We start from the raw sequence: 26801 nt of genomic DNA, 5'->3' as shown, positions 1-26801 counted from the left end.
CAAAGTCGCGCGAGGACACCCTGCAACGACAAATCGACAACGAACGAATCGCGACCACCCCGCCACCCCTTTAATCACCTTCGATCCAATTTTCGCGTTTTTTTTCTTCCGCCCAATCGGCCCAACATTCGCGATCAATACCATCGATCGATTCAATCTCGCCGACTGACCATTTTCCATTTTCCTCCCCGCCCTTTCGATCACATCGTCCTATTCGAGATTCGAACGATCTACAGAGAAAACATAGAAAAACATAAAATGAAACTTATTAATTTGGCACTCACGGACAAATATGTTGCTCATCAGAGTAGCCGGTAGGCAGAACACGATGACGAGGACATCAGCAACAGCAAGGTTGACGATGAAGAAATTCGTGACGGTCCTCATCCGCGGGGACCGATACACTACCGCTATGACGAAACTATTCCCGATCAGACCGACGACGAAGACCAGGACGTAGGCGACACAATAAACCGCCGACATAGCCATGCTATGCCTGTACAGACGGTCGGGTATTTGTTCGGCGGTCGACAGGTTCGCCGTTTTACTAGCATTCAAAAGTCCACCGTGCTCCTCCATCGACGTCCTTGGATTGGTCGTGATGGCCTCCGCGATCAGATTGTTCAAATAATCACCCAGATCGTTCCTCATCTGTAGGAGGGTGCCGGTAGTTGGTGGCACCGCCGACACGGTCGTAGGCTGAACGTTACCGTTGTTACTTCTACGACGCGTGTCGACGTCGAACTCCTCCGAGTCCGGCAGACGCAGGGATGCCATCTCCAATAAGGGAGACGGTGGCTGCAGCATCGGGAACTTGATCGCGAACCGTTGGATCGACGTTGTTTCGACCATCGGCCGTCCTCGATAGCGTCCCCGTCTTCTGACTTCCCGTTCCGCCCCGTACGCGACGCGTCGTCGTGTCGACGACCTTAACCCGCCCGAGTCCTCCTTCCAGCCGCTTCGATCCTCCCTATCTGGATCCGTTCTTCCTCTTCGACCGAATCAACTATATTCTCTTTATACAGAATTTTCCTCCGGTAAAATATCTCTACCCTGACACCCGACCATCAACCAACTGGTGAACCTTCACAGAGAAACGGACGGAAATCCCTCCTGGAGGATACTAAACGTTTTGGACCTTGCGTAGGTCCTTCGAATAAAAGGGAGAGACGCGTGGTCGTGTGGGGTTCGATGCTCCGCGACAGTCAACTAACACGTGCACTGCAACCCATCGAATTCGATTGCATCCCCTCGCGGCAAGATAGTCCTGTTTGGAACACGGGAGGAGCACTCTGCGCAAACTTTGTTCAGAGTCAAAGACTGATCGTCGTTATAATGTTGAAAGGGGTTTTAGCGACGAATGGGGTGAGAAAGGAGGAGACAAAGGTGTTTATGGTACGGGACACACAATATCTGCGAGCTTGATCCACGAAAAAGTGTCCCGGCCGAGTGCTGAGAGACTAATGAGCTTGCTTTAGAAGACGACTGCGAACTGCCGCCGGATGCAACCGAAGCGGCGAGCTGTCTGGCGACGCGCCTCGACTGCGCAAGCGTTACATCCACCGGCACATGTACCCGCATGCGAGGTACGCGCGATCGTAGCTACCGTGGGGTACGAAGCAGGGATACAAGGGGATATTGTTATTTTCGAGAAAATCAAACTGTATATCGAAAATAACGGGTGTGACTTGTGTCAACTGATTTCAACGAGATAGACTACCGTTGTTATGGTTCAAGTGTACAATTCAATTATGATTCCAAATTTCAGTAAAAGTAGGTACCAATTAAATGCCTATTGTTTCTGGTAAATGTAAATGTACTCACTGAGAATAACAAAAGATCCTTAAGGGCACAGATTCCTTGTGCCATGACCTGTATGCGTGCACTCACACAATCAACGGAAAGCATGCACGTGTACGCCATGCATGAGAGAGACACTCGATTTCGTTAGCTTCTAGTATCAATTCTTTGGATAAAAGGTGCAAAATTTCGGAAAGAAAATGAAGAATTAAAATTGGAGCAGGAAAAGTATTCCTGGCGGCAAGGTGATAGATAAAATGCGTGTTTACCATTTCCGTACTGGAACAACAGATAGGCATTGTTAATGACGAGATAATAGCACTAACCATTGATATAGATGAATACTGAAGAGTTGCACTAGCTTTATGTCCACTAAGTAATGTTTCTCATCGTCAGTAATAACCTGATGTTGTCATTCAGCCTTGAATATGACACTACTCTTTGTTTGTCCTATGCCTTGACCATTATTCAAAAATAAAAAAAATTATACAAATGGAAAAATAATTGTTAAACAATTACTATAACCATTGTTACATCCTACTTTGAGATATATTGGTATCTCTACGGTATCTGTAACAAACAGTATCACAAAACAGTGCGGAAACAATTGTGGCGATATCGTGTGTGGTGTAAATAATGAAAGCTATTGATAAAAAGATCAAGGGGGAAAAAGTAGATTAGAAACAACCGAACTTTTCGCGATTGCCAAACGTTTTCCTCGTGAACGCCCACGATCTGCTCCCTAATTCGGTTTAGGTGAAGGAACTTTATCCAAGTTTTCGACGCGTTGGGATTCCCCTGAGAAGATTTTCATCGAATTAAGGGTTCGTGGTAATAATAGACGCTCTGAACCCTGAATTCTGCTTGACCGTTTGATGACTGTACCAAAAAAAAAAAAAAAATGATTGTCAAATTGTCAATCTTTTAGAAAGACAACTGAAGATAAATAAAATTATCGAATGTCCTGTTCAATTACGATTTCCTACAAGTCATTTACCCATTCATTTGATCCTTTTTCGAATTTGAACACGACCACATCACTTTCCTCGAAGTCCTCGAAGAATTCGAGACACGGTTCGACTTCCGCTTTCGTCGCCAGCACGTTCGATCGTACAATTTTAAGAGCCGTTTACAATAAGCTTTTATATTCAGCGCCAGCTTTTGCTGTCCCTTCAACACGTATAAACCGACGAATGATTCCGCTTCCCGATTCTTGGACGTCCCTGTCTCTCGTCGAACTTCCGGCGAGTTGGTAATTCGTTTTCTACGACCCGTCACGGATACCTAACTCATTTTATTCGAGCGTCGAGTCGAAAGCATAGAAAGATTTCGTTATAGTTCGAATGCCGACGTCCGTGAAATATCTTGGCTTCCGTATTCTCTCATTTTTCAGGCAACTTCCCGTTCTTACCCCTTCGCGAGCACCATTTCCGTATTCCGATACGAGTGACTAATAATTATTAATAATTCGTTCCAAACAGAATGAAAAGGAAATATTCTTCTCTACTAAGTTTACTTACTAAACTTTAATATACTGCCACGAATTTAGAAAAATTTCTTCGTTTTATTAGATAAATATTACTTTAATTTTGTAACTTTTTCTCTGTAGAAGAAATTAACATAGAAAATTTAATTATTTTGTATATAAAATTCTCTTTAAAATAGAAACTCAAAATGACTACTTCTTACGGAAACACCCTCTATTAAAATCAATACCGATATAAATTCAGCAAACCTTTACTTATCGCATAAGCACAGCTGAGCCGAATTGAAAGTAAAACAACCCCGAAAGTATCAATGGCCCCTAAAAAGTTTTCCAAACACACAAACCGAAACCGCTTAACTTTCAACATTTCCGATACAATGTCCAGCTGATTTACATAATACTCTTTCGGCAACTTCCACGAAGAACGTAAATCAAACACCGTTGATTATCCGCTGATTTTGATGGCCGATACAGGAAAATCGTGTGCTTAAAACGTGCAACGGAATCGTCTACGAAATTTCTGTGTAAGTGGAGACCAATAAAAATCGGGAACGAGCAGTTCTGAAACGGAAAAGGCTCGAATTGAATTTGGCAAAACCCTTGCTAATCGATCGAACGGTAACCGTCCCGCTCAAGGATCCTCCATTTTTCTCTTAAACGGCAGAGGACACAAGAAGGATTTCCTTATAGATGTCGAACTGCGTTTCACGACTCCTGGAAAATACGCAGGATCGATCAGGAGGCACGTGCTGGCGAAATGTTCGGCCGACTGAAAGTAAAAGCCCGCATTGCAGGGAAGCCTGTGCAGCTTCGAATGATTCTCCTGTATATCGGCGTTCTTTGATTATAATTATTCACTTTTCATTCGTTTCTATTCGGTCATTATTCTTTAGTTGAAGTTAATCCAATCGAATTGTCAAAAATGTGAATGGCACGCTTTGATTATCAATGAAAAGAATTTTCAACTAATAAGAAATTAGTGAAGAAATTTGCAAAAACCCTTAAATTTTTTATCTATAGTACGATTAGATAGATAAAATTAGGACTTGGAAACTTTTTCCTGAGATTATAGTAACGTGAATCGATATTTTTGTTGATACAAGATGTTTTTACTGTCGCTTATCAATCTTCCGAATTTGATCAACAGAGAGGTCTCAGGTCTATTAACAACTTTGTTTTTATACGCTTTGTAGGTACATATATATCAAGATGTTATGTGAATAAATATGTAAGAAGGGAAAGGATCTTCAGTAGGACATAGCGAGCTATGTAGATCATCGACAATTTTTGTTACCATTAGTTTCCTAAACATAAATGGCTTTGGTCCGTGTCAAAACATAAAATTTGATAGCGTATCATTCGTAATTTCATCTAAATAATTAATTTCAAGAATTTTATTTTAAATTACTGAATAATTTATTTATTTTTCTTATTTTTTTCTAATCTCGTTGATTATTATTGTGAATTCGGTGAATGTTTTCAATATTTTCAGCTTGAATCAACAACAGATTTTTATACTTAATGATGTGTACTTCCAATATTGCATACTTTTCATTATTATGTTTGAACAACTGTTACTTGCTCAGTTTGTTATGAAATCTGTTTAATACACGTGGAAAGTTCCACACTGGTCTGAATGAAACGATTAAAAATACACACATCATTTCTATAAACAGTAATTAACTATTCAAGAACCAAAACAGCAAGTGTTTGGTTCTTTTATTGATGCTATTTATTGTTTCTTCGTCTTTAAATCTTGAATAACTATATCTTTTATTATGTTTTCTGTATTAAATAATCCTCCAGTGGAACTTACGATCACGTAGAAGCGTATGATTGCAGACATCGAAGGTTTTCAGCTTTCAATTTCCTTAACACATCTTATCAGTCCAGCAGTGAAGCGTTTTCATTTTCACACGTGTGACAACAATTTTATTTCCGTTCCTTTTAATGTCTGCTTTTTGCCTTTTCTATCTCGGTGAACCTATTGTCCCTCGTTTTCAATTCCATTTCAATTCTACATATTCATGATCGCTTTACGAAAGTGATTCTTATTCTCACTTGTGAAAAGATAATTTAAAGACAAAGAATTCAATAATAATATTCCCTGAGTAAAATTTCTAATTAATTCCCATTCATGATAAAATTGCAATGAGCAGATGCGTAAAGCATGGGGATACCAAAATAAATATTTGTGAACCAAAAAATATCTCACAGTGTTATTATACCTCAGCTTTTCCTTATACTCCAAGAGATATTGTGCCATTGTTTTTCTTCTGATGCCAAACACACTCCCATGTGCAAACATTTTTATTTTTCTTAAGCTCTAGAAGCCTAACATCCGTAGCCTAACCGATACCTCATAAATTTACCAATCAATTGATTGTATTAAGCTGTTTCAGATGAAACAATTAATTTTTTTTCAGACTAAAATCCATATTTTTCAAGCCACCAGCTGTTCGAAATTTACAGACAGCTGCTTATTCAAAACAATGATAATATTCATTTTGAACATTGAAATTTATGAAATTGGCATACCAAGTGTTTGTTAGCTGTAATTTATTTAATATTAAATTTGTTCATCTTCATAAAAGATCTTTGTGTTTAACCTTCAATAAAATTATCCATCGTAACCAGTATCCTGTTTTCTGCTCATCTTCCTCTTTACTAAATTATTCCTCTTTCAATTTCCTGCTCGTAGATAACTCTGTTCGTCGCTCTTTTTCGCCCGTTTTCCTATTTGCTCGTCACGGTCGCCAATCTTTTCCTTGATCGCCGAAAAGCAACTACGTTGTCGTTCGGAAGTTTTCAGTTTAATTAACGGATATGAGATACCAAATTGTGGACATATTCTATCTGGTATGGAATTATCGACGATGATGCGATTATCGTGGCAACTCAATTAAAATCTCGATTAGTTTCTCACACCCCATCTTTCTATCTTTCTCACTCTCTCTCCCCGTCTTTGCAAATCTTGTCTTCTTTCTCCTAGCATTTCGGATCGTTCGGTTTCTTGCTCGAGTAGAAAATTTCCGAAAATCCGTGAAGCTGCATCGTACGAGCTTGTTAGATGAATATTGATATTAAATCCATCCCGGTAAATGGAAATCTATAACCGGGAAATTGAATGTAATACTCTGAAGGTATGCATTTCAAGTGAGAAATTCGATATAGAATAAAGTCACGAAACTCTGGTTGGAAGAAAGAAGAACTCAATCTCGTTCAACGACAATGCTTTCGATCAAGACTGAAGTTGGAATAGATTCTAGCGTAATTTCTTCCAATCACAGTAATAGAAATCTTCGATTCCTACCAGGGAATCACCGAACCCCATGAAATTCAAATGGAAAGCAATCGATTCAACCCGCTGGGCCAATTAACATTCACAGGCACGATCATCTTCGGTCCAACGCCTCGATCGATCGGCGTTCGAATAATTAATGCCACCCGGAAGCCGTGAATGATCGCGTCACGTTCTTCTTCTTTAAATCTCGAGGACGACACGTGGAATCGTTATTGGAATTTCTTTGGAACCGTAGAAAACGACGTCTATGTAGCCAAATAATCAGATTACCGTGAATGCTGAAGGTCCACAATCCACAGAAGACAAGCGATGGCATACTTAGCGATAAACATAAAATAAAACATCCCCTATTCGAATCCCCAGAAGATACTTTTGTTTCATACTTGACTGAGATTTGCGAGTACATCTTGAACTTGATCCCCGCTGTACACGTGATTCTATCGTGCGATGGTCGAAGGTAACCGGCAGCGTACGCAAGAAAAGCTCGATCGGGATCATAAATCTCCGCGTGTCGTCGTTGGCGACGTGTTGGCCGTGTACGGGCTATCGGGTTCTTGCGGCCGGCTTAAACGAACTCCAGGGAGTCACCTGAACTTTCCCGTCGATCGAGCCGCAACGAAGGGTATTTTTCAGTCAATGAGACGGACAATGTTCTCGCAAGATCCACTAGCTTCGGGGACGATCTCCCTGGAAATTGTTACTCGTAACACGGTACCGGGAAATCGGTAATTTATGGAGAAGATTCATTCTCGCGCCTTCTTCGAAACAGTTTTACTTCTGCAATGTTCACTGATGCTCTCTGTACGGTGGAAAGTGTTGGAGGATTTTTAACTCATTTCGTTACTTGAGGATCAGTTTACGTAAAAGGGTTTTGCGTTTCCTGATTGTTTCAGTTGCGTGGTAAAGGAAATACAGTACATTTTTTAATCTTTCGACGAAGTACTTGTAGAACGTTTTTACTGATTGCCTCGTTAATTCTCAGAAGTCAAAAATGTATTATTTTCAAGATATCATTTTCTTAATTAGAAGTACAAACACAGTAAAATGTATCAAATATACAGCTTTGAATATTTAAGGATTCAATCCGAGAATAAAATAGTATAATTTTAAAACTATAAATAACTAAAAAGAAAAGATCAGTACAGTTACTGCTTTAAAGCAAACAAAAGGCTTATACATCCAACAGTGGTTTGTGAAAAGCTGCTAACAAATTGTCCCTTTTAATCCCTTCTTTAGAATCCTCCGTGCAACACAATACCCGTATAAGATGGTAAAAAATTCCGGTTGAAACAAATACAATGGCGAATAATTCTCGGTGGGACACGGTGTCCTTCGTCCACGACGAAGATCATGGTCCCACGACCTTGTATCGTTTGCGATTAAAAGGCGATTAATTTTCGAAGGAAAGAATCGGGCCGTTTGCAAGAAACGCGTAATCTGGTCTGCGCGTTGGAGTTAAATTAAAATTGAAATTCTTCCCTGAAAGTTTGCACCGCTTCTTTCACTATGGCCAATTAATCGGCGCATTCCTGTAGCTAAGAACACCGGAAGAACTGATTAGAATCATTAGTAGAGAACTATATCGATTTTATCTAATCGAGGCTCTAAAAAGGAATCTGTCCTTGCTAAAATACTATGAAATAATATGTAAATTGCGTGGACTTGGCACTGAAAGCAAAGGATCTACATTTTGTCATGAGATCGATATTTCACCGGAAACTCTATCGGTGGGTCTTGTTTCGTCGCTGCCATGGATGTTTCTTTTTTATTTCCACAAAGATGTATGTGCTTTCCGAGCAACGTAACACCGTGAATTATGGAAGAACGTTGTGAATGAAAAATTGAACAACATATGCTCTCGGTTTTAGTATTATCTTAACTTTACCGTGAGAAAAATGAAGATCGAGGCTTTCGAAATTCCATCCGTTCGATGAAATGATTTCTCGTTCTTTCCTATCACTTATCAAATCATGGATTTCCGACCTGATTTCATGACATAAAAGTATCACGAAATAGCGCTTATGATATATCAATTTAATGCTTAAAACTTATTAAAAATGACACATAATAAACATTGCCTGATTGTTTGTTGATATAAATAAAAAATTGAACAATTTATAACTTAGTATATTCCATTAGTCGATTCTTGCCGACAGTTGGTTCATTTCAACGAAGAACCACCCATTCTGTATTAGGAGTATTGATGAAACCTTTATGTAGACATCTTCATGAAACTTTAAGCTTTAAATTGGTATACCGCAAGTGCTACTTTGTGATATTTTTATGTCATGAAATTGTGCCAGACTGAATACGTTTCGAAATCGACCAGTCGGTATGCAACAACAACCTAATGAATACGAACAGTACCGTAGAGTAGTTGGGACATAAATAATTAAAGTTGAGACTGCCTATCGAATCGATTCGATACGTAATTGGAATTTATTTATATGTGTGGATAAAAGAGTAGTATATTCTTTCCATAGACATTGTCTATGATTCTTTCAGACTGCAATTCTTATATTTAGTATACACTGACGGCTATAGACAAACTAGAATCGCCATGTTTCAAGGTATTCATTTGTCCAGTAAACAGACCTGATAATTATACACTTTACAGCAAAAAGTTTAATAACTACCCAAGTTTTTTACTTTGAAAGCTTCATAATTAACTTAAAATTGTTCCTCCTTTTCAATCCACGGAACGGTTATGTTAATATCTATACTTCGTTTCGTGAAAATGGTATCATGCAGCATGTATAAAAGGTCGAACGACTCGTATGCCGACATCGAGTGGTAAACTATGTATGGAACACGTTTGTTCCTGGCTTACTGCACACCTTTAATTTCGCACCGTGTAATCACGACCTGCATTCGTTCATGAATAAATGAAATTACCATGTGGTTTGCACAGCTTAAGGTCAATGTTCCTTTACATGCAATCGTACAAAGTTCGATATCTCAAATTCCCAAGAATCTAATAAGTGGCTCATTTTAAAATTATTATTTGTGATGAAATTTAGAAATCTTATGAAAATTAAATTGGGCAAAAAATTAAATTAAGTATGTAACAAGAAGAAAAAATTTAAATTTTGATTCTACGTTCGTCCTACTCCCAATAAGTTACTTAATCAGATAATTCTCTGTCCACTTTTCTATACACCTGCCACTTTCTCTCACCATTATTATTAAAGAAATTCTATCCAACTTTTACAATATCTCGCGACGGTAAACCCGATGCAATCGTGCATTATAAATTTTAAACGTCGACTATATTATCCAAGAGACACGCGACCTTGTTGCAATACATCAAACTCGTGCAATTTTATCCGAGCATACTCTTTCTATCAGCCATTTGCAACGATCGAATGAAAATGGCAACGAGAAACGCTTCGAATAGGTACGAACGTTCATAATACACGAACCACCTTGCAACACAGGAAAACATTAATCGTTACCACGAATCGTTAACAATTTTCTTATAGAACTCTTTCCATTTCACCTACTGCTCCCTTTCTCTTTTGATCATCGTATATTTAAGATATACGAATATTGAATTTATTTTTGAATATTGAGTTTAAGTGCAACGTTAAGTCAGGAACCGTGTTAGAATATCTGTGGACTTAAATAATTTTGTATAAAATCTTGGCTGTCTGAAGGAGCTAACTTTTCACGAATAACCGACACGCTTCAGGATTCTCTGAAACACAATTTGTCACGTCGTGATATATTTTTGGAGCATCTTGCTCGGAGATGTGTTATTTCTTTCATGAGAGGAGAGACGGAAGCTCGTTTGACAGTGAGAAAAATTAGTATCTCCGTCTAGATATTCATTCATTGTTTACATCTTTCATTTAAAATTTAATATTCCAAAAATTTTCTTAGCATTCGTAACATTTGTCTTAAAAAATTCCGAATTTTCTATTTCCCTCCAGAAATATTATTAGACGATAAATTTTATAATTAAAGACAAATCCTTCACCTTGGTATCGAAAAGAAATTCGCGTATCTCGGCGCAATAACAGCCATCAAACGAAGGAAAAGCAATTTCTTTCGATTACCAGAATCAGAAACGGTTCCAGCGATACTGCCAACTTTCGTAAAAGCGAAAAGAGGATTCAATATTCTCCATTCCATCGGCGTAACCCGAAATCGACGGAGTTCGAAAACGAGTGGAAGCATTCGTGCAGTGTCTCGATACGTTGCCGTCCGCGAAACAAGACGGAATCGCTTGGCTTTAACGCGAAGACGAGACTGCAGCCTTCGATTTTAGCCGGAGGCCGTTCGAAACTTGGCCTCTGTTTGTGCTCTGCGTTGCTGGCCGGATTTACGCTAGTCCGTTTTGATTGCGTTCACTTTTCATTTCGTCGCTTCTTTCCTACGTCCCGGGCAGAGAAGTGTCACGCGGAAAGAAAATATTCCAAGATCCTCGAGCATCCTTGACATCCCTGAGAATTAACTTCGTTTAATCCTGCCATTCCATAGGATTCCAGTTTCCATCGATACTTTTCTTTTTCCCTGGCATCTGCAGTAATATATTCTGTTCGTTGATTTTATGCTTGTATAAAATTGATTTATCTTATTCCAGGGTACGAACTTTTTTATTTTTAATAAACAAGTGGTTTAATATATCTGACCCATTTCTACTGTGGCAGTTCAGATAATAATACCACTATTTTTGTGACTCACAGATACATTGTGATTGTATTATAGATTCTGTATGAAATAGTCCAAGTTATCAATGGAAGAGAATAGAAGGGTTTGAAGAAAAAATTCAACATCCTCTTGAAAGTCGGTTCGGGTCGATCCTCAAGGAAGAGGGATATTAAGCCAGGAAGGATTTTCAAGCGTCTTCGAGATCAAATTGAAGGTTGCAAGGTTCCTCGAAACGGCACGTGTTCGACGATATCGTCCCGGGTTTCCTGGATGCCGTCTTTTTCCTACCGTTATTCGAATACTTCGGTGAAATATTAGCTACTTATTCCGTGACGGGAGCAAGGGCAAGCTTTCGACTTTTCCTTCCTCCATCAGCTTCCTTCTGTTCCGTGTGTTCCGTAAAAATGCAATCCTTTGGCAATATCGACGACCAGGAATCCGGAGGGACGCTTTTTCGGGGCCAAGGTCTCGCGTTAATCGTCCTGCTTTGAAACCTGTCGACACCTGGTTCGCGATCCTATTAACCGTCTAGTAATTCGATTCGTTCCAGCCGGATCGAGCGACCGAAACTCATTTCCGGAAAATATCGAGCCAAGACTAGATACTGACCCGTCCACTCTGACTGCGGATTATTTATTCAAATCTGTGCTCAGCTTGTTGGCTCATTTTATTTGATTCTAGTGAAAATGATGTAACGCATCTTTGAAATATAAAATTTCCCCATCTTGAGTACAATGAAAAATATGAATATCTGTCAAATTTTGAAGATTTCCCTAAATTCTGCGTGAATATTACATAGGTTTTAGATGAGTTTCAACAATCTTATCGTCCGAGTAATTTATCAGTGTAACGGATTGTGTGAATCGATTATAGTATTTCAGCGCCGCTTAAATTTCGTGTGTCTGCTTTGAACCGGTGCCAACTATTTTACCATACGTTTATTTGATTTATGACAGCTGTTTACACTTGGTCTGATTCATCTGAGAAGTTAGTTAGAAGAAGAATTCAATTCTATCAAATTCCAGAAAGGTAATTTTCAATTTTTCATGATTCCATTTATTCTTCTCGATAGAAGCTTGAAAGCTTTTTTTAAGAATTAACAATTCATTTCTTAAATGTCGTTCTTTCCAATTTCCATTTATAGCTTTTTAAAATCTCAGAACTATGAAACGTAGCAGTAGACATCATCGAGTGTTGATCTTTGACAGACTAGCGTAACTTGGATAGTTGGTCGATACTACCCACGTCGAATGCACACATAACACGCCCGAAACACGCATTCGATACATCGGCTACCAGACGCAAGCTTGTTGTCCAAGCACGTTAATGATGTGCTTGGACCAATATCGAGGTAACAAGATATCGATTGTCATCGAATGCTGCTATGATCAACGGCGCGAGAAGTTCATCCTTGGCTATGCACCCTTAGCGCCATTTTGCGCTTTACTTAATTAGAACTGTTGCATATCGGTATAATGATACGAACGTTCGATTGGGGAATTGCTTGGATGGATGATGTTTAATGATGTTATAAAGTTAAGTTGATGTCCTTCGTTCTTTGTCCTTTGAATAATTTGTAGAATTTAAATTATTCTCTTCCATATTTTTTTCTAGTATTAACGATTATTTCGGGTTAAAAGGGAATATATTTTTTAATCAATTAAAGTTAGTATCTCATTAGTCGCGTTGAATTTACATAGGCAATTCGTGCTCGAATGGGTCATCGTTTAGTGCCTGGAACATACGATCCTAATAGTATCACTTTACTGGTCTGTTGGAAATGGTAGCATGGAAATTTCTGCATCGACTATTAGGATTTAAATTAACCATTGTTCATCCAATATTCAAAGCTCCTACATGCAAATCATGTTCTTTTAGAAGAAAATTTAGAGTGCAATTATTCAATCATTGTATCAAATATCTCCTAATAAATCAAACTCGTATGAAACATATTTTACATTAATTAAATAGTAAAGTAACCCTTTATTCAGGATTACTTAGAGATAACTTATTCTATTTCAAGTCCCAATACCTAACAACTAACAAACGTATCAGTAAACGAGAGAAGTGATGAAATTCGGTCACGTTATTGAACGTGATTTTCTATCGGCCCTGTGGATGCTACGTAACAGAGAAGAAGGGAGTAACTCGGCCGAAAGGGTCAAAAGGGGTAGAAAAGATGGTGTCATTCAGGAGGAAAAGTAGTGTTACGAGGTCGTCCTGTGCACCGTGTGCTAATTCTTCGGAAGGCCCCCCCCCCCCCATAAGAGACCGAATAAATCATCTGTAAATGGGTTGGACCGGTTGTAATTGTTCCCACCCACACAACGAGCCTTGTTGGATGATGTCAGGGACAATCGCCATAGGAACCGTAGGACGATGATGGGCTACATCATGTAAAACACGTGTGTTCTGTTCCCCATTAGAGCTATGGTAATTGTCGTAAATATCACGATTTCCAAACCATCGAAATTTGCCTGTACGTGCTAATAGTGTTGCGGGGTGAATTAATTCTAACGAGCTTTGCAATGATCTCTATTTTATGGTGTTTGCTATGAGATATCGGAAAGGTATAGTATCGATTATTACAACCGTATTTAGCAAATAATAGGAAAGAACATTCTAAATAGAAAAATTTAGGTTTGAGTTATTTTGATGTATAACTCGAAGAAATGAGGATTTTCTTAAGATTTAAAGCCCTAGGAGGAGTCCACGATACAAAAGGACTTTGTAACTCAATATAAAAGTACCATTGAAATGAACGACAAGTTGAATGAAATCCATGATCGACTTCTAAAAAATGGATACTTAGGTGTTCCTGCTACTTTAAGGGAGATATAACTACACGATATAAATAATTCTACGACCATCGAAGAAAATCAAGAACATGAAAACTAGAACGAGTATTACATGTAATTGAAATCGGCTGTAATTAAGAACAGAAATAATTAAATTAAATCAAGAATTAACAGCTGAGGATGTAGTAAAATCGATAGGGGTATACACCACTTACATTTAATATGTAATTTCAAGAAACCTGTAATTACTTGTTAGCTTAGTGTAATATGAATATTTATAATATACCTTTACATCCAACCATATGTTAAAACCTTCGGTGTCCAAGGTGTTCAATGAATTTTCTCTGGACCTATTATTTATACAAAATTAACATATTTTATTCGTAGCATCCAGTAACACGCCATGATTAATTAATTTAAAAAATTCTTTGTATAACACACGACAAAACTTACCATTAACTCTTTCGCAGACAAATGTCCCGACGTCAAGTCACTAGGTCGAAGATGGTTCGATGGACGATTTTTCTTCGTTCCCGTCGCGAATTCATTTTCACCGATCGCGATTCTTCAAGGAACTTGAAAACACTCTCAGATCGTTTCAATGGCATTGTCACAAGGTCTCCGGGTATTCGGGAGGAGACCTAGAACGCGGCTCATTTGCAATAGATTCAAGGACCATCGAACGATCTACCGGTGTCACGGGGACCAGGAATCTCCTCGCACGACTCATTTGCCAGTAATTAAAACACCCACGCTGATTTGATCAGCGTGCGGAGAGATTCCTGAGGTGCCAAAGGTACCATCGGGAATTACGGTGTGCCATCGTGAAGGTGACCTTCCATGGCAAGGACAAGAAGCATGTTTCATGATCGTTTGATGGAAATTCCGTATGGTCCATTTGTTCGGGCCCTTGAGTCTTCGTGTAATCGCTTTAGCCAGTGTTATGGTTCAGATAGCTTGAAAAATGTTACGGGTACTTGGGAGTCCGTGGGAAGCATTGCTGAATCATTTTAGTGTAGAAATTACACTAATTATTATCTGATTAAAAAGGAAGAGAAATAGCAACATATACCTTTAATAACTTTCATTTTCCAACTCTAAACAGCAACATAGATGGATTCAGGTAGAAGTTGGATGGGAACCGGAAAGGAGGAACTTGATTATCTTGACCTGCTGCCAATGAAGTCATACAGTTGGTTGTAAATAGTCCGTTTCTTTGTTCACGAACTATCGATTTTATTTGAAGTCCAACATCGTTCAGGAAAGCGTAATTTGCCCTGGAAATTGTGCAAACGGGATGAAGTTTGAACGAAAACATCGTTCGACTTGGATAACTTACGTTAATTACCTTTATTAACGATTCATAACACAGTTATTTGCCGACGGTCCGTCACGAACCGTCTGTATAAATTATACATCATTACGCACATATGTTACATTTTCTTACAGTTGCTTTAGATATGCTCAGTAGGGGTAGTTAGAAGATTCGAGTATTCACAAGGCACCTGTGCACCCAAACAAGGAATTATTCGCTTGTTTGCGGATAAACCTCAAACGTAGAAAATGATAATTTTCCTTCAGTGTAGAAATAATCGTATGAAATTTGTTTTAACAATAATTTAAGTGGAACTCGTAAGAGTAGGATTTTTCAGAAATCAAAATTCCACGTTTGACGTTCTTTGAAAAAGAAACTTACAGAAAGATAACATTTCATCAACGCAAAATGTATATTGCACTGTACACGCAACATTTACATGTTATATTACTACACGATAAATAGTGATGATCACGTATAAAAAGAATAGCTATAGAAAATATAATGATAGTGGTTCACAAAGTACCGGCATAGTTTCTCGTATATTTACATGAACAAATGACTTTCGAATTAATGACGAGTACTTTGGCAACGAGATGACACATTTTGCGTATAACACACCTTTTACGCGAACAACTAGGTAGTTCGCTAATCGGAATGTTTCCCTTTCAAGATTCAACGTTTATGGTAACTTCTTATAAATACAAACCTTATCAGTAGTACGAAAACTTTCCACCCATTTCTCGTGTGCAACGAAAATGAGTATTTTAAAAAACAGATCAAACGTGCCCTTTTTTAAAATTAATTTGTTACAGTGATGTGTAAGAAATAATGCTTTCCAATTAAAGAAGACGTTGATTATTTGAAGCTGTAATTAAAATTTCTATAGAAACTGTCCTGAAAAATGTTTTTCACAAAGAAATTTAATAATTATAAAAATAATAAAATATTACTTCAAATTCATCGATCTGCTTTTCAGTTATCATTTTACTCTCTTAAAAAGGAACAGTATCAACAATAGAAAGCTACAAGCTGGTACTGCAACACGAATGATCAAAGGGAATTAATCGTATCCTTCGCTGCACTGGAAACATTGTGCAAAACGCGAATACTTTTTAAAAAGCTTCAGCAGAACCTTTCACGAAGAATGCTATGAACAATAAAAAAAAAACTCATGGCCAGAAGGGCTATCATCCTGCTCCCTTTTTGAAAGCCCCTCCTTCGTTAATGTCTCATCAGGGTTAATAGAGCATATGGCTGGATCTGATACCTGTAAATGAAAAATATCACCAATCACATGATATTTTAATCAACACTACTGAATTTTCCTTAATAATATTTTTGTCCATCTTCTATCGTTTTAGAGCTAGAGAAAAAGGTATCTAATAAGGGAAGAAGAGGAGAGATAATTGGGATGACTTTATTATCAATAAAAAAAGTGCAATTTGTCGAGGAAACTCACCGTGAAGGCTCGAGGTATTTTGCAAGGAGCTCGACAACGGGATTTCACTACCGGGATGCTCGTGTATCACCGTCTCGGTGATGTTGTTTTCCGCTTCAGAATGCGCCCGACGATGCTCGCGCGTTAGCCCGTCGTTTTTCCGCCTCTTCTCGGTGCCCACGCAACAACGTTGCTCTCGTTGCAATGTCATCTCGTGGGAGTAAACGGATTCCCCGTTGGAGAAGGAGTTAAATCGTTGCCGCCTTCTCGCGGTTGCTTGGTTAGCTCGTCTACCGACCACGCTCGATGTATCGTGGCTTCCACGAGACATGTCGTTCGTTCTTTCACGACGCTGCAGGGACTTTAGAGAGTCCTCGTAACCGCTGCAAAGAAACCAGGAAGTGAATGTAGCCTGGAGAATAAATATTGCTAGTACTTCTGTTGAGCATATGGAAGAGAGAAGACTACGATTTGCAGACGCTCGCTGATTGTTAGTGATCCCAAAGGACTTACCCGGATACCTATTCAGTTGCCTACATGAAAGGGTTAAAAAAAGAAAGCTTAGCACACACACACACACACACTCACCAAATACTGAAAGTTTCAGCGGTGATTCCAATAACCATTCGATTGATCTGGCCGAACTCTCCTTTCAATTTAGATAGCAGGAATAGCTCGGTAAGTAATTCGACTTACTTGCTGCTCTCGCCACTGGAGGGGCTCGACGAGTGACTGCAGTGGCAGGAGGCGCGCGCCACGATCCCAGAATCCTGACCGCTGGAATGCAAGGACGTCGCGGATGCCTCGAGGCCTTTCGGGGTCCCTGTCGTCCTCCCGGCGTGCTTACTACAACCGCCCATCCTGCAACCACCCCCGCCGTCTCTAGCATCGACATCGCGAAAGATATGGGAATTCCCTGATACAGTATTTGGTATATTGCCGGACGACCTTGCCGGCCGTGGAATGCCTTCATAATAAATGCATTCCTCTCTTGTCGCGGTTTTTATTTAATTCCACGGCTGCCACGGCTACTTCGAGCGCGTTGTTTGCGTTTGCCGAAAGGATAATCCTCTGGAGGATGGCTAATTTTAAAACTGAAGGAAAAAGAAAAATTCCTTTCAGATTTTTCATATTATAAGAGTTGGTATAACTGTTCTTTTCCGTTCAGTTCCAAAACTGGCCACTTTCTATCATTGTCCTTTCTCAATTGAAATAAATTGGAGAAGAGCGATTCTTCTGAATATTGGTCAATAATTCAATAAAAAGTAAATAAATCATTACGATTCTACCACGTGGATACAGAGAAGTGAAAATTGTGGGCGCAATTCGATAAACACTGAACTGGCCAGCAATCTCGTCCGCCGGTCTGACCACAAACGAGTTATACTACTTGCAGCTACTTTTACTACTGCCGTGTGCGATCAATATTGCTACTGCTATTCCAACAAACTTGTTTCACTATTAATGCTTATACTCTTACTTCCAACTGAGATTTTGAAATTCTAGTCAATTTTGCAATTACAACTTTTAATTATTAAATATCTGATTTTATCCACCTGTAACAAATGACCCGAGTCTGTATGAGAAAAGCAGTAGAAAATAATTATTTCTAATACATCGAAGATTAGCATAAAATATTTTATAAAATTCTATTTAAAGCAAACGTGAGAAACCTCTGCGTGTCGTGTTGAGAAAATGACAAAACGCAGGTTCGCTTTTAATCAACCTTGCCTCGCACCTGTCCCATCTACACCTCCTTTTCTCGCGACGAAGACGGATCGGTATAAATTCGAAATTAAAATCGAACTACGGGAAACGTATACGCGCCGTTGCGGTGGCAGCATTGACACAGAATCGCAAGGTCTAGACAGGCCGTCCAGAAACGCGATTCTGCCTCCTCGCACTCGAATTGTTAATACGTTTGACAATGAAGCATCGCACGCCCGTGAGACCCTAACAAAACAGCTGCACATCAATTAATGGACTTACGCGTGGAACCGAGCACAGTTGGCTCCGTGTTCGCAGATGCTCTGTCGCCTCGGCATGTCGGTGCAGAATGGTTCAGGGTCGTAATGAAGGCCATCCACGAAGGTCGGGAACAGAGGCGGTTTCTGCAACGTTGCGGCTGGATCTGCCAAAGCGAATCCAATCGGGCTGGTGGTCGAGAACATTGCTTTCTCTCGACGTCTGCGACTAACAGGGTGAAATTCGACGGTTTGGGTTAGCATCGATTGTTCGTGTCAGAAAATGTGCTCGAAGGAAAAACAGAATTTTATCTTTGCAGGCTTTTTTTAACATACCAGAGATTTTATAGTGTTCTGAGTTTGAATGCATTCAGATAGTACCCGAAATATTTTGTTGAGGATAAGATTATAAAAAGTCGAAATAGAAGAAATTTAAGATGAATAGCATAGAATATTGATGCTGTGATGATATTTTGGTAAGATAAAATTATGAAGGAAATGACTGTAGGCAAATGTTAACGTTAATATTAACATTGTTTAGAAAGTGGTATTATGAAGTTAAAGTCTATGTCTCGTACCGTTTATTTCGGCGAACGCAAGTGACACAGAGGGCAGTGACAAGGGCGCCCACAAACACGACACACCCGAGCACCACCACACCCACTTCAAGGGTTGACAACAGGTAACGTTGATTACCCCGACGTGGAGAACTTCCGGCGATGTCTAAGACATCGTACTCGTCCAACTCACGTTTGATTTCCATCTTCTTTGTGTTAAATACGCTAAAAAATATATTTTTACATCCAATATATAATTATCGTTGAAGTTGAATAAAATCAAAGCTTTAAAACTGATTAATTTAATAACTTACTTATGCAAAGTGTCCATGTCTATCATGACATTTAAATGAGGATCAATTGCATACAAATAAACATCAGTACTGAAAACGTAAATTGTTTATTTCATACAAAATGTTTTTCTTTTAAACAGGTTTATGATTTATTTACTCACGATGTGGTGTCGATCAGATTCTTTTCAATGTGTGGCTCCAGTTTTCTCACTCGAACATCCAGACCCGTCACATTTTGCAGCACCCTATATCAAATTAATTAATAATTATTTGATAGCATATTGAAACATATCAATAAATTAATATGAGAGTTAACAAAATTTCTTCTTCGCTACAGATATCTCTAAAATCTCATTTTTAATCCATCCATGCAAGGCCTTCTCGTTTCAAATACTCTACACGTTCCACCAGTCTTTCCTCCAAAATTGAAATAAATCGAAATGATTCCACGCGCTTGACCTACTTCACCAATCACAATCAAACATACCACCCTCTCCGTACAATGAGCCTTTCAGCCCATTAATTAAACCTTAACAAGCAGAATATGCTCTTCATAAAACACCTTTCTATCAGAAACACAAATATCACGGTGGAAACTAGCTCGTAAAGGTATCTAGCTTTCGAACAGACTATTCAACAAGCTTCATTATACTAACGCAGTGATGTTCTCCAGTTGAGGCTCTATGTCCATGGGTCTTCGACCAACCACCATCACCACTTGCTTTTGGTCGTCCAGCACGTACACCTTTAGATAAACAACTCAGATAAAAGAGGAACAGAAATATTTGTTTCTAGAATGAATTGTTAAAAATAATCAAAACCCTTTGATAGTTAATAAAAAATGAATAAAATATATAAAGGATGAGTAAGAATGAAATTGTGCCAGATGGATGTTTCAAAAATTTCATTTTTATAAAACTTGACACATGTTCTATGACAGCATTTCTCGTCGATGAGGTGCTAAAACCGGCAGAAGAGAAGAAAATGCAAAAGTTTTCAAAGTAATGAGACTTACGAAGACGTTGGCGATGCTGCTACGACCATCCTCGGCGCCCCGTCTGTCGGTGGCCTTCACATCGAAGCCGAAAACGCGTCCAGCATCACGGCCAAAACTCGCCACGGATCGTACTTGACCGCTCAGTGGGTCAATGGCGAATCGCGGCGCGTCTTCCCGGCCAAGAATTTGGTAACGAATCTCGGCGTTTGCACCCTCGTCCGGGTCTTCCGCCTGTCGTGTGATTAATTGCTTTACTCGTCGCCTTCGGAATGGAATTCGAAATGATTCGTAGCTAGGGTGCGCGAAATAGACCATTAAGGGAATGGACATTTTCTTTTGTTACACCCTATTAGCATAGAGACCGAATTTTCACTTCATTTTTGATACCGTGTTGTGATAAGAAATTCATTGTATCTCAAGGTCACCCTTTGATATTCTGAAGTGTAGCACTACCTTGAACGAGATTGATTGAAACGATGAAAGAAATATCAAGCTGGTCACGACTTGCCATGATAATCTTTGTTAAATGCAATGATTTGAATTTCAGATTTGTTCAAAGAGTGCAATGCAAATATACTTGAAGTAGTTAGGACCTGTACAACCTACTCAATATTGCACCATTCACTTTTAAATCTTGTACGATATGGATCTTGTACCTTTGCTTTTCAAGTATTAATAAAAAGAAAAAGAATATTTACATGTACGTTACTACCCCCTTCTCTATAAATTTAAAATAAAAGTGCATTTAGAACCCTTCAAATATAAAAACGAATGTTTCTAATAAAAAGAATAATAAACAATTAGCTGTTTGCATCCACTCCATTAGCACCTTAACATAATCACAAACAGCCTGCCCAAAATACCTGCATGTGTTTCTAAAACGCACGAGAATTGCCTTTGCACCGAAGCGGAAAGCACACATTGGTATAGAAGGGGTAAAGAGGCGAAACGAAGGGGATAAAGAAAAAACACACATACCCACACACAGACACAGAGTAAGAAAAAGAAAGACAAGAAAACTACGGCTTCGATGGCGCTGATGAAAGGGACGAAAAAATGTAAGAGGCGACACGAGAAGCGAAATGAATTAAAACTCGGCTTTCTTCGAGGGTTGGCGCGCGCGCGAATATCACGCAAGTATACGTACCTCCACCTTGACGACCTCATACCCATAATGGGCAGTAGTGGGTACCGCAGCTAAGATGGGTCGGCCCTTTGACTTGAATCTAGGCGCATTGTCGTTCACATCCTTCACCCTGACAACGACCCTGGCCTCGTTAGGCGACAGACCATTCAGCCTTTCACCGACAACCGGGTAAATCATCACGGGCATCCCGCGACCAATCTTCACCCTGTCAACTCTGACCTTGGCCTCGTATCGATCGTTCACCTCTCTATCCACGTCCGTTATCAAATACAACGAGCCGTTCTTCGGGTCGACCGAGAAGTGCTCTCTAGCATTGTTATCATCAGCAACGATGCTGTACCTGATGTGATCTCCTTGCTGGCCATCGGCCACGTCCAACTGAGCGACCATAACGGGCACAGGAACGTTTTCCTCAACCTCCACTTCATAATATCGACTCTTAAACGAAGGAGTCTTATGTACCTCGTTGTCAGCCTCCTCTTCGTCGTCGTCGACGTTCAATACGGTAACGATGACTACCGCTGAGGAGGTCAAGCTAACCGGAGTCCCGAGATCGCTAGCAGTGACCGTCAATCGATGACTCTTCTGAGTTTCATAGTCTAGAGTGGCAATCGTCGTGATGGTACCCTCTTTACTGTCGATGGCGAAATACTGTTTTTCGGGATGTCCCTGGTGACTCAAGTCGAAGAGAATCAAACCGTTCCCGTTTCCAGCGAAGTCGGTATCGTTGGCGTATACTTTGATCACCTGGCCGCCTACGGGACTGTTTTCGAACACTGAAGCGTGATAAACCGGTAACAGATCTCCATTCTCATCTTTCTCCATCTCGTCGTAACCGAAGAACATGGGAGAATTGTCGTTCACGTCTAACACGTTCACTTCAACTTCCACCGTTGAGCTTAATTGCGGTGTACCATTATCACGAGCCATCACTAGGAGTCTATGAGTAGGCGCTGTCTCTCTGTCCAAAACACCGCTAACTCTAATTGTTCCTTGATAAGGAGCAATTTCGAAGGATCTTGAGGTACTCTCCGAATTCTCTAGGTTTTCATTATTTAATATCAGCTCGTAGCTGACATTTGCATTTACTCCAAAATCAGCATCAACAGCTTGAACAGTACCAAGAGTATATCCAGCATAGGTTCCTTCAGGTACGTCGAATGTGTACCAGGACTTGTCGAAGATGGGCGCATGGTCGTTCACATCGACCACGTGGATCCTGATAGTGATATTGTCCGCAAGACCACCAGAGTCTTTAGCCACCACAAGCAAACGAATATTAGTTTCAGCCGGAAGTCCTCTGGCCACCGATATCTCTGCTGACCTTGGATCGAGGTGAAAGTATCTGCGGTTGGTCTTGTCGAACCTTCGCAATCTAACGTCGTCACCGGAAGTCGTCTCGTTTCCCAAACTGTACGTTATCGCCGCGTTCCCGCCCTCGTCCTTGTCCTCGGCGAGTAGTCGTATTATCGGTGCGCCGATCGTCGCGTTCTCCGGCACAAGAAGAAGAGGAGAACGACGGCTGCTAGGAGGGTTGCTTCCGGTGGCTTGCTCGCTCATATCGAGCACGTCGTTCCCTTCGAACGGTGGCTCGATATCGGGCTCGTTTGAAACTCGAACACCCTGATCCGGTAATACGATCATTCGTATGAAACTCGGAGGATTGTCGTTCACGTCGGTTACTGTTATCATTAACCTTGACTCCGAAGTTAGACTTCCTGGAAAATTGTCCGAAAAAGAAAGGAAAAGGAGGTGAAAAATATGAATAAAATCTTTCAGATTAATTTACGAATTCATTAGGCTATAAAATATTTCAAACTTCACTTGATTTTCTTACTTTACTCAACTTCGAAATATTTCTGGGTGTAAACTTTCAGAGGAAAAGAAGGCAGTATGAAGTTACATTCGCTCATAAAACTTTCTTACCACATTATGTTCCGTAAGCATTGAAACTTTACGATTGCATTCTTTTCGAACTAATTTCAGTTCTGTTCCCCGTAGTCAGAAGGGAGAAACTTACCGCTATCTTTAGCAACGATCGTGAAATTGTAACCCCCTCTAGTTTCTCTATCCAATGTACGGTCATCGATTCCTTCGAAGTACACTAAACCAGTCGTCGGATGAATTCTGAAAAGCTCGCTACCCTCGCCATGCAAACTGAACACGAAGTTCTGATTTATGCCCTCGTCCTTGTCCGTAGCCGCTATTGGATTCGATAAGTTAACTTTCGTCCCTGCTGGGCTGTTCTCGAGGATCGTACCTTCGTACAAGGGCATCGTGAACACTGGGGGGTGATCATTTTCGTCCAGAACGATCACTGTTACCTAAAATAATTTAGAGAAAATTTGCTCGTTCAGCAGTGTTCTTCTTAAATTATTTAATTATTAATTTACAAATATTAATGCACGTATTAATACAAAATACAAAATGTATTCGAATGTTATCTGTCTGTAATAACAAAGGGCTTTCGATGATTTCACAAATGAAAGTTGAAATTTGTTTCTACAACAAGAGATCCTTGAACGAAGTACATGGCCTTCGTTCGAATTTTTTAAATTAAAAATTTCGCACGTCATCCCTATATCCTTGGAACTTCTATTAGCTTCGGTGGTCGAATATTCCGAAAGTTGAATCTGCAAACATGGTGCGGTTCAAGGATGATATTTTCAACACCTGCTGTCAAACGGAAGGGGATCGGTGTATCCATTGCACGGATGTCAGCGTTCATTCGCGACACAGAATGGAACTTAGATTGTTTAAGAACGTTTCGAAGTTCAAGATGCGAAGAATCAGGTCAAGGTTTCTTGAAGATAGTCGAGCTTCTATCGAAGTTACCCTTGTTTTTGATTACAAAATTAAAATTGACAAATTTACAAGATTAATAAAAGAAAAGAAAAGAACAAAAGAATTATGAAAAAATCAATTTAAATGACTATGAAAAATTATTTTTTTAATTGTTTCTTTTTTCTATCTACAGATTCAACGAGATCTTTAGCTGAAACAGTTTCTTGCCCCTTCTACATCCTTTTCCCGGGAAACGAACGACCGCTATCAATTTCACGTTACTTTCAGTCCGAAAGAAAATCTCCTTAAGTGCTGTTTAACGAGATCCGCGAACCCCATCGCACGATCTCACCCCTCAGACTGATGGTTGAGACTTACTTAGCAGATATCTTATTTGGAAATAGTATACGTTTCACGTCGAAACGAAATAAAGAAACAGGAAGGAATAAATCTAGCAGAAAGAAATCAATTTCTTTCCCCTAATGGAGTGAGAAAATCATTTTTACAAACTTTATCTTCTTGAAATCTATGTACCAGTTTGAAACCTAAGAGTTAACCAGATCCATAAAATCCCTTTGTACAATCACATCCCTCCAACAGTAACTGACTCGCCATAAATGAATTGTCAAGTTACCAAGTTCCAACTTACTTGGAAAACTCCAACCCCTCGTGGACTTTCCGCGATCACGGTGATACTGTAATTCTGCTTGGTCTCCCTATCAAGACCATGAGGCGCGTATAGGGAGCCGTCTTCTGTGATGGAGATATCAGGCACATCCTGTTGATTGACGATAAAAAAGTGGGTTCCAGTGGTAGTAGTCGGTCCGGTGGCATTCTGAGGAAGCACTTGCCCAATATACGTGCCAGGAACGTTTTCCTTCGCGTGGAAGACGAGAGGGGCGGTGGTCGTTCCCCTGCAATCAACGGCCATCGACTTTCGGATAAGCAAACAGAGAATTCCGCAGAGCCGTCGACTTCTGACCTTTCGCGGTGTTCGCTCGAGTTACCGAAACGAAATCAACGTAGGTATCGATTGTTGCGGAGCAACACCGAGAACCCGTGAACCGAGTAACTCGAAACTTTCGATCTCAGTTTACTTCTTGAATAGACAATTAAACTTTAGATTTATTCAAATGACATCTTGGATCAGAGATACTTTGCGATTTTAATCGTCATTGTTCCTGATATTATTTTCTCATTTGAACCATGACAAAATTTGTCCTCCAAGTGATTAAGGCTAACGAACGTAACCTCGGAAGCTCTATCTTCGGCATCGATCTCAATTCCCTCGTTACGAGGAGAAACAAAAGCGCATTTCACTCATTAGAATGCAGTATAAGGCGAACACGGGAGTTTCACTTACTTCGTAAAGATTCCACGCTCGTCGTTGGGGTCGACCACGTGGATGGACACGTTTGTGATCAACATCAACTCTCTTTCGTCGGTGACTACCGCCTCGAAGTCGAAGGTCGATCGGTCGTATCGTTCGATCTCGTCGACCACCGTAATCGTTCCTGAACGCTCCTCCACGGCGAATGGAACTGAAATTCCATCACGTGTTTATGCAGCATGTGTTCCATATTAGCTTAGACATAAGCTTTTCGAGATTAGGTAAATTTTTCACTATAAACTATAATGGATATTCGATCATCCTTTACTGCAATTATTAAAATTTCTATTTCAATAATTATTCGAAGTAAAAAAATCTTAAAGGTCTTGGAAATCGCCTAATAGAAACTTGGAATACTTTTTTTATCTAGAAAGTGGTGAGGAAAATGCACCTGTTGATTAGTTAATTTCTTCTAAACACGTACCTCCTTCTTCGTAGCTGTGTAAGAGATCATAGATCAGATCGTTGGTCTTTACAGCGTCGTTCAAGCGCATTTGCCCGACGCTCGTGCCGACTGGAACGTTGGCACCGACCCAAAATTCGTAAGGAGCACCCACAAAGTCTGGTTCCAACGACTCCGGTCCTGCAACACCGAACGAACGTCGTGAAAATTCATTTTCATTCGCGATTTGTCGTAGATGCTCGAGATACGATGAAGCACGAAAATCATTTGGAGTGCGATAAAAATTTCTTCTACTTCAGAAACATCCGGTGAAACACTAGGCGGGGAAATATTTTAGGATCTTCTTTCTCGCCGATGGATGTATGGAAAATATCTGTGCTACATTCGAGGAATACCCTCGAGATACGAGTCTGTAGATTTCCACAGTCGAACAGAGACTGTTCCTGCAGATGTTTTCTAGATTCTTGTG

General features: G+C 39.9%; 2 protein-coding genes across 4 annotated transcripts in view; both read right to left on the bottom strand.

The window, feature by feature from the left end:
• Window positions 1–1534, bottom strand: part of SIFR (SIFamide receptor) — a 36471-nt gene extending 34937 nt beyond the window's left edge. Inside the window, exon 1 of the mRNA XM_034323053.2 lies at window positions 285–1534. Within this exon, the coding sequence (XP_034178944.1) occupies window positions 285–852 (568 nt within the window). The 5' untranslated portion in view covers window positions 853–1534. The remainder of the gene's footprint in view (window positions 1–284) is intronic.
• A 13768-nt stretch (window positions 1535–15302) lies between these two features.
• Window positions 15303–26801, bottom strand: part of Cad89D (cadherin 89D) — a 43054-nt gene continuing 31555 nt past the window's right edge. For 2 of the 3 annotated variants that reach the window (XM_034323248.2, XM_034323247.2), the window contains exons 10-23: window positions 26354–26512; window positions 25903–26080; window positions 25189–25453; window positions 23776–24079; window positions 21756–23473; window positions 20627–20839; window positions 20268–20356; window positions 19773–19856; window positions 19633–19701; window positions 19340–19543; window positions 18787–18990; window positions 17494–17679; window positions 16819–17180; window positions 15303–16626 (exon numbers count right to left, since the gene is read on the bottom strand). In XM_034323248.2, coding sequence (XP_034179139.2) covers window positions 16598–16626; window positions 16819–17180; window positions 17494–17679; window positions 18787–18990; window positions 19340–19543; window positions 19633–19701; window positions 19773–19856; window positions 20268–20356; window positions 20627–20839; window positions 21756–23473; window positions 23776–24079; window positions 25189–25453; window positions 25903–26080; window positions 26354–26512 — 4064 coding nt within the window. In that variant the 3' untranslated portion in view covers window positions 15303–16597. The remainder of the gene's footprint in view (window positions 16627–16818; window positions 17181–17493; window positions 17680–18786; window positions 18991–19339; window positions 19544–19632; window positions 19702–19772; window positions 19857–20267; window positions 20357–20626; window positions 20840–21755; window positions 23474–23775; window positions 24080–25188; window positions 25454–25902; window positions 26081–26353; window positions 26513–26801) is intronic. The other variant, XM_076690840.1, reaches the window with a different exon arrangement.

This window comes from Osmia lignaria, chromosome 11 (assembly GCF_051020975.1).
Source record: "Osmia lignaria lignaria isolate PbOS001 chromosome 11, iyOsmLign1, whole genome shotgun sequence".
Classification (NCBI taxonomy): Eukaryota; Metazoa; Arthropoda; class Insecta; order Hymenoptera; family Megachilidae; genus Osmia; species Osmia lignaria.
The sequence above is the reverse complement of the archived record's forward strand: the minus strand, read 5'-3'. Positions and strand labels throughout refer to the sequence as shown.